This window comes from Parasteatoda tepidariorum, chromosome 4 (assembly GCF_043381705.1).
Source record: "Parasteatoda tepidariorum isolate YZ-2023 chromosome 4, CAS_Ptep_4.0, whole genome shotgun sequence".
In the NCBI taxonomy this organism is placed as follows: Eukaryota; Metazoa; Arthropoda; class Arachnida; order Araneae; family Theridiidae; genus Parasteatoda; species Parasteatoda tepidariorum.
Window position 1 is genome coordinate 1044663 of NC_092207.1, and position 8772 is coordinate 1053434.

Consider the following 8772-nt stretch of genomic DNA (forward strand, 5'->3'; position numbering starts at 1 on the left):
TATCTCTGAAGATGAGTTTATTAAATCGAGAAACAAACATTTTAGACAAAAGACAAACAGTGTTGAATGAATGAGTATAAAAAATGCTAACACAATTATTGGACTTTATACAAATCTATAAATAAATAACTCTTTCTTCTTCCTCGCATTCCTTTTCTTTCTTTTAAATGTGGAGGCTACATCCCTTTCCCTTCTAACTAAACATAAATTTATAATTAAAATGAGCAATATTGGGAAATATCTATTGCATTTAAAAGTAAGGCTTTTATGATTAAAAAATATGTCATAAAACTCCTTAAATCGCATCTGTATTGCACACACTCAGCTGTGGTAGACCTAGTAATTGTCTTTACTCATGCGCGCATCACCACCCACCTCCACACCTGACATAGTTTTCAATCAACTATGTCCAAGATGCGTATTGTTGAAAAACTATATTCCATCGGAAGAAGGTTAATTAAAGTGTTGACATTAAAATGGAGGGTGGAACATCTCACGCTCTATTAAAGCACTTGAATCCGGACTCCTGAATATCCGATCCTTTGGCTAGTTGAAGCGATAAATTAGCCTCTCTTCTTATAACTGTCGGAGTGCGTATGGAAAAAGAATGGACGCTTGAGGTTGGTATGGGTTGTTTCTGTAAGAGGGTCTCAGTCCTTGATTCAAGCTTCGAGTCAAATCGTTGATGTTGAAACCTTGACCGGATCTGTAGCCTGGGGAGGAGGCTGCTGCCCCGAATTCTGTGGAAAGGGAAAAAATAAACAAATTTCATTGTGTATAAACTTGAAAAAATATTACGATAAATTTTTATGTTCTTCTCCTCAGTGTTGCTATTGATAAGAAAGGAACTGACGGTCATAAACAAACTTAATTAGTATAGTTTGCAGTGCCCCATTATCTATTAGGCCAGACAAGGCCATGGGCCCCCTTAAAATGCATTTTTTGAAAATAAATTTAAAAGAAAAACAATGATTTTTTTTTTTTTAAAATATCAATTTCAAATATAAATGTTATGATTATTTTTTAGTTCTAATTTAACAAAATAAAGTAAATTTTAATTTATTATTATTTATTTTAATTTTAAACATGCTTTCTTGAATGAAAAGATACACTATAAACACTTTTATATTTGAATAAATAAAAAATATGTGAGAAAAATAATTTAATCTAAGGGCCCAAAAAATTTGAATGGCCTCTAGGCGTACGCTTAATTCGGCACTGATAGTTTGCCTACAGTAAGAACTTCTATAGCCATTCGTCTGGACAAGTGGTAACGAGGTATAACTATTTCAAGGAAGGGGTCGCAGCAGGCGGCCTCAGACTTTGTGGAGAGAGGAGTTCTAACAGTAGACAAACTAATGGTACGCAGTTTGGTAGTAGCTTGACAAGATTCATTTTCGGAATGAAAGACACCTGAAATCTCTAAAAATAGTCACTCGGTACATATTACGGGGTTTAATATGTTTAGTAGTAACCTGTTCTCGATTGTTAAGCTTCTGAAACACGCCCTCCTTTTTAGAAACAATAATTTCACTTCAGACCCAGAACTTTCGAGTGTTTTTTTTTTGACAAAAAGCGGACCCCTATTTCAAATTTAATAAATCTCAACTTTCATGAGGTGTTCATAAAAAATGAATATTTTATGATAAGTTAGAAAAATTCGATAGTTAATTGATTCAGTAATATATTTCAACAGAGAATTAAAAGAGGAATTTCTATATCAGTTAAACTTAGAATTATTTGAAATTTCTCATTTTGGAAGATTTTTTTTTTTCAAGTTTAGTTTAATTTCTGATGACGCTAAATTTTTTTTTCTTTTTTTCGCAATGAAGATTTGCGCGTCCCGTGACAGCGTCGTAACTTTTTTTTATTGCGTACGCAATAAAAAAAATTACAGCAGCAATTTGGAAATTGATTCTACTACAAAATGACTATAATTTGCAAACTGTAGAAATTTTGTAGTTCTTCGACGTCAAAATTTCTGTAGTAGATTTTGGCCAAATCACTGCAATCTTCAAACTGCATTTTTAAAAATATTCTTTTTTCTGCAGTTTATTTTCAGTTGGAGCCCCACCTACGTGAAAAGTTAAAATTTGTTTTGGAAACAACCGATCTCAGATGGTTACTCTGAAACATGTTAAATGAAATGGAAATAAAAACCATCCAATTAACACAATCGAATCATTGGTGCATTTTCCTTTCATTTTCATTGCTGCTCTGAAATTATATTTAATATTTATACACCAGATGTTCTTAGCAGCTTAGTAATGCGTTGCAAGTACCAAAAAATCGAAAATTGAGATTTTGCGAGTGAGTTTCCTTTAGTTTTCAAGATTTTATGACGATATTTAGATATCCCACATTTGATTGATTTTGATGGGGTTTTTTTTAAAAAAAGAAGTCTATTTTTTTCATTCTTCAGAGTGCCTAGCATTAAATATGTGGTCTCAAATAAAATAAAGGCTATAAAACTTATGTATAAATGTGTAATGATAGCACTTCCTGTGCTTTAAGAATTATAACAGTGATGAAATTATATATATATTTTTAAAAAGCTTCTATTTTTGTCGATTTTCTATATAGAATAAGCATGGAAAGTTTTGCAAGGAATCAATTGATTGAAATGTTATTCTTTTACCGAGAATCGAGGAAGTGGTGATTTTAAAAAATGTGGCCGAATGATGATGGATCGAAAGAAAAAAAAAAGTGTACCTTCGATTAGTTTCTGTCTATATTTGGTGGCGCTGCCCTCATGCCCGGGTGTGTTCTTCAAATAATCTCCCAACCTGAATCGAATGTTTCCTAGACTGTCCGGAATTTGCCTGTATTGGCTGCTGGGTCGTCCTGAGTCATGGGCACTGTTCGTAGTGTAAGTTTTGGTGGTCGTTACGACTTTCGGGTAGTCTGACTCTTCGTCGGATGGTTCATCATATCCAGCCGGTGTGTAGCTGGCTTTCTGAGGGTATCCTGACACAGAAAAACAGCCATTTTTATTTCTGTCAATCAATCTTTGGGGGGTGTTTTATAGACAAGAATCATACCTTTCGGTAACACCTCGTCTGAAAATGAAGAGTCAAATTATATTGACTCATCATATACAGCCGGTAGTGTTGCTTTCTGAGAGAGAAAAAAACAGCCTTATTTTGCTGTTTATTAGTTTTTGTGAGGATAGTTCCCTCTTATTGAGAGATCCTTCAAGCAAACCATTCCTTCTCTCAATTACCTTTTTACTTTCAAAAAATTTTGTACCTTTTTTTTGTGTTATGTCATTTATAATCTAACATGTTTAGATTCCTTAAGAAAAACTATATTTGCAAATTAATTTTTAAGAACTGCCTCTTAACTATCACGGTTAAAAGGTGTTACGCTTGTTGATATAATTTAGAGACACCTCACAACACTGATTTTCGTCATTTATAATGAATAACATTAATAACTGTGTTCTCACATGTCTCTACCGTACTACGAAAATAAATCCTAAAGATTAAAACTTCTAAAAAGGCTTTCAAAATCATAATTTCGAATTTATATACTTATATATATTCGAATTATAATTTCGAAATTAGATGATTTAGCTTAAAGAGTTCACGATTCACCCGTTTTACTTATGCTTGGAAGATTAATGTGTAGTGGTACGAAAAATGTATTTATTTACAAATAGTCGAAAGAATATTTGTTTTTAAAGGTAAAGGTGTTCTCACCTTGTCCTCCATAGCCAGCTCCGTGGCCGCTACTTCCAGTACCGTAACCACCATAGCCGTGACCAGCACCAGATTCACCATGGCCATAACCACCGCTTGAGCCACCGTGTCCATATCCACCACCAGTTCCACCATGACCATATCCACCTCCAGAGCCACCGTGTCCATATCCACCGCCGGATCCACCATGACCGTATCCACCTCCGGAGCCACCTTGGCCGTAGCCATGACCTCCGCTGTAACCGCCCTCACTGCTGCCTCCATAACCTTCTCCGTGACTCGATCCACCGTGACCATGGCCATGTCCTGCCGATGAAGATCCTTCCCCATAACCTTTACCCTTGCCGGACCCAGTCGATGAAGATGTGCTTTTGCTAGAACTTGAACTTTTGCTGGAGGACCTTCCGAGGGTACTTGGAGAAATGCCTTGATAGTATCCGCTGGCCTGAGATTCCAGATCTTTTACAGGAATGCGGTAGACGATGAAATTATCATCTTCACTCACTTTTTCCGCCCCCATATTAGCATGACAGAGGGTGGCAACGGACACCAATAGGAGAAACTGTCGAATAAAAAAGAAATAAAAGTCAATCGAGTAAAATAGTCTTTTTTTTTTCCTTCAATGAACGAAAGTACTCTTATTTAAAAGGCAAGAAAAGTTAACTAACGTTTATAACGTATAATTGTTTGTGAATTTTTAAATACTAAGTTTATCGTTTGCAAATTAAACCTAAAATTTTACTAAAAATTAAATGTGGTGATTGACTAGAGTTTTTAACTATTTGGATAAAAACTGATGGCAATATTATCCGATTGTACAGAGTTAATTCATATATTGCAAATATTTATTATATATTGTAAATATTTTTTACAGATTGCAGAATTCGTCAATACATTTTGTTTTATCTCTTTTTTATTCTGCCGACTGCAAAACAAAAAATAATACCATCTCCTGTGATTGGAAGTTTGCCAATTATTGTTTGAGAATTTTGCTGTTGGTGGGACTGCAGACGCGTTTTGTACAATTGTATATACGATGGTTGTTGAATTTACATTTAAAAGAATTTACATGAAAGTACTGCAGATGATTTTTCAGATGATGAAGATGTGAACATATACAAAAACTAATATTTAACTTTTTCTCATTTGCCCGTGATAATTTGGGATAGTAAACAGATGATAAATTAAATATTTCTTTTACACATAAAAAAATTAAAATTTCAACTTAAAACTTTGTGTATTATGTTTTGTTTTAGTTCCTTGTATTTATTAATGAAATAATTTTTTGTTTTTGCGTTTTTTGTTGGTAAAGGAAGCGGTTAACAGATTTTAATCCTTAAATTAGATTCCATTCATATTTACATTGTTTTAAACCTATTAGTGCTAAAATTTTTCAAGAACATTTTGTTTTATAATATTTAAAGTTGAGAAATAGAAGCGAAAATTATTTTAAAAACTGCGTAAAAATTTTCTATTTTAATTAAAAATGAAAATTAAAAAAAAAAAAATTCGTAGAATTTAAGTACGTAATTCAAATTACCAAAACACTTTTAAAAATTTAAAATCATACAATAGCGAAATAAATATTTTAACAAATATTTTTTGTAAAAAAATATATTAACTTAAATATTCTTAAATATTTTTGCGCTCTGTACAAACTAAAAGTTGCTAGCACAGAGGAAAAAAATGAGTTGGAAAAAAATGAGCTTCTTACAAGCGTCGCAAACTATTCGATTATCTTTCTCAATCCCTATGTTTCGAACAATTTTGAAGCTCTCTAACTTAAGTGAAATATCAGGAATACTAAGCTAGACAACTGAATTCAACTCCACCTTTTTCTTTAACAATTCCGCGTGAAAGCTCAATTAAAAATACTTATGTATAAAAATAGTTATTTTACAAGGAAATTAATCTTAAAATGAAATAAATTGTTGCGGTAGTTAAAAGTTATTTTTGGCACTACTTTTTCAATGAAACAACCCTTTATGACCCGACGAAATTTTTTAAAAAAAAATGTGTTTTAGGAAAAATAAAAAATTTTCATAATGACTAAATAAATATTTTGAAAATCGATATCGTAGTTTTTAAGAAGAATTGAGACGATAAAATGGAGGCACAATTACATTTATATTTATTTTCTTGAAAATTGAAGGAACTAAAATCACAGCCTGAAGGTGATATAAAAATGATCGCTTACGAAAATAAAGATTTTCTGGCAAAATAATGAATCTTTTTTTTAGATTTTATTAGCTTAATATTAGTAAGTTAGGTCTTTAACTCCCGTGACTAGGCTGTTGCCACAATGATATTTTGATGAATGGTTAATTTTCAAAATTTGTGTCATTTGAAAATTAAATAATGAAATAAAAGGGTTGTATCAGAAAATGTCATTTTTGAAACGAATCGAGCGCATGTTTTTAAGACGAAAATTATCACAACTATTAACGTACTCTATATTTGCACAATGTTGTAACTTAAATGTAATGTTTTATAACTGTAATATTTGGTGAGTTTAGATTTTTAAAAGGTAAACTTTGTAAAAAAAAATTTAATCAAAATTTTCCCTACTTTTCACTTGATAGGATAACAAGACATGATAAAGAATAAAATTTCAGTGAACTAAATAATTCCGAAACAAATATTTGATTTTTGACCTAAAGCGTTAAGTTTTACAGTTGAATAAAATATTTTTTGTTTTATTAATGATAGTAATTAAACACATAAAAAAGTCTTAACCACTAAAAATCTTCTTCATAATCAAACCATTTAAAAAAAAATTTGTTCTATAAAATCTGTTCGTTGCCTTACATAAATATTCCAATTGTTGTTTTTCTTTAACGGATCAAATTGCGGTGTTTAGATAAGCGCAAAAATTAATTATATTTTTTTATATTTTTTGAGTATTGAACATGATTTTTGAAAAGTAAAAAAAAAAAAATGTTTTATGTTACATTTCCGATGATCCCTTCTCATTTTTAACACGTTTAATAAGAAATAACGGAAACTTTCATTTAATAATTATCGAATCCATCACAACTGATTCGTATGGACTTTCTTTGCTACAAAAGAATTCTAATGTGATATCTTTTCTTTACTTGATTATCATTATTATTAAAACGGATTGAAATAAACTTATTTTTGGGGAAGAAAAGTATTTGAATTTGTAAAATGTAATTGTCAAAAGTACTTGATTTCATTTATTTGTTATTTGAGTTTGTTTAAGTTGTAAGCTAGATTTTAATTTATTTGTTATTTTAGTACATGTAAGCTGAAAGTTAGAGTTTGATACTGCAAATCATCGGCTGCTATGGTGATATTATAGAACAAAATTCTTGCGTTAAAATAATGTGTTATTTTTTTGTCAAAATGAGTAAGAATAATTTTATTTCAGTTAAGTAGTATTTTTCAGTAGAGTAGCTCTCTGGTAGTCTCTTAACAATAATAACGTTTGCCACGAACCTACATGAGGGTCATGATGAAAAACGCTAAAAACAATTTTGAAGAATATTATTATATAAGTCTCCAAAACATTAAATGCATTCAATTACTATGTTAACTGACATAATTACCTACGCTATAGTGAATTTATAAATAATTTTCAGAATCATCTCTAAATATAGATAGGATTATGAATGGAATCTAAACAAAGTATAATTATTGTGAATTTCAATACTTTTTAGAATCGTTCTAAAAAATGATAGCTAGATACAAAAATGGAATCGAAATAATCAAAGTATAATTATTGTGAATTTAAAAAATTTTTAGAATCGTTGTTAAAAATTAGCTGGATACAAAAATGAACTATTATACTCATTTTCTCTCTAAGTATTTGATTGAAGTTGAAGAATTATTTTTCTTTCTTTCTTGTACCAAAAGTAAGAACTAAATTTTTTAAAAAGTCTTTACCTGTTAGGTTACTTTGAAGTCAAAAAAATGAAAATGTCATTTAGAGTGAACCTGACAGGAAATTCATAATCAATGTGGAAAATTCAGGAACACACAATTCAAATCCATTAGTCAAACCCGTCATCCAAGAGCACTATTTCTCAGTGCAATTTTAACTCATAAATATCGTTATTTCCATTTAACACAAGTATTTTTAAAAATTTAATTTAATTTTTTAAAGCAAAGATGATAAATCAATTTATACTTTGTCTTAAATTAAAAACAAAAATTAAGTTTTTAAGTATCAATTTCAATAAAGAATGATTCTTATTAAAAAAACTTTTAAATAATAATTAAATTTTTTTTATTTATTTATTCTGTCTATTATTATTTATCTGTCTTTAATCTATTATTAAATTTTTTATATTTAAACACATTACAAACATTTTATGAGGCACGAATTATAATGAAAAAATTTAAATTGAAGAAACTAAGAATTTTAGTTTTAAAAAAACTGTTTTGCTTATAGAGTTACATTGTAAGTTAGTTTAAAATCGCTCAATTTTAAATAGAATTTTACCGGAGAGTGAGCATTCGATTTCATGGCCCCTCTAATAAATATCGATGGTGAAAATCTGATTATTGGAGAAATGAGAGATAAAAGTTAAAACTCACCGCTGAGAGTGATTTCATGTTTGCAAGAGATCAAAAGACGAGCTAATGAAGAATGATAAAGGTATAGATCTCATTTATATAGGTCTTCAGGTATGGTTGGGCATCACGTGACTCCACCCCGTTGAGTTTCCTGGTTGGGAGATCTGTTTCCTCGCCTTTTTTATTTTCTTTCAATTTTTGAAACATTTTGATTTGATTTATTATTGATTTCTTTTTTTTTTTCTTCTTCCCCTTTCTGGCGAGTTCATTGTTTCACGAAGAAAAGACATCGAATGAAGCGGAAAAAAAAGTTTTTTTTTCTCTCTCTCCGTTTCCTTCAAACGATTTTTTTTTTTGTTTTAGAAAAGTTAAAATGTTTTGGAGATTGAAATTCCAATTTTAGTGAAACATACATGTTTTTAATTCAGATAAGGAAAATACATTTGTATTTTAATTAATTTACCGATTGAAATTCTTTTTACGGCATCATACTATATTTGTAATGAGTTCTTATAATTTTAATTAATTATGT

General features: G+C 30.1%; 1 protein-coding gene across 2 annotated transcripts; it reads right to left on the bottom strand.

The window, feature by feature from the left end:
* On the bottom strand, positions 1 to 8371 carry LOC107439274 (uncharacterized). 2 transcript variants are annotated; one of them, XM_016051806.3, is made up of 4 exons: positions 8262 to 8371; positions 3702 to 4263; positions 2713 to 2967; positions 1 to 740 (listed from the first exon to the last, which is right to left on the bottom strand). In XM_016051806.3, the coding sequence occupies exons 1-4, from the start codon at positions 8277 to 8279 to the stop codon at positions 577 to 579; spliced, it is 999 nt and encodes a 332-aa protein (XP_015907292.2). In that variant the 5' UTR covers positions 8280 to 8371; the 3' UTR covers positions 1 to 576. The 2 variants fall into 2 exon arrangements, with proteins under 2 accessions (XP_015907292.2, XP_015907293.2); XM_016051807.3 differs by lacking the exon at positions 2713 to 2967.
* Positions 8372 to 8772: the final 401 nt, after the last annotated feature.

Coding starts and splice junctions, on each gene's coding strand:
- LOC107439274 (XM_016051806.3), bottom strand. Junction 2,968..3,701: donor AGCTGGCTATGGAGGACAAG/GTGAGAACACCT, acceptor TTTCTGTGTCAG/GATACCCTCAGAAAGCCAGC. Junction 741..2,712: donor TAGACAGAAACTAATCGAAG/GTACACTTTTTT, acceptor CCCTTTCCACAG/AATTCGGGGCAGCAGCCTCC.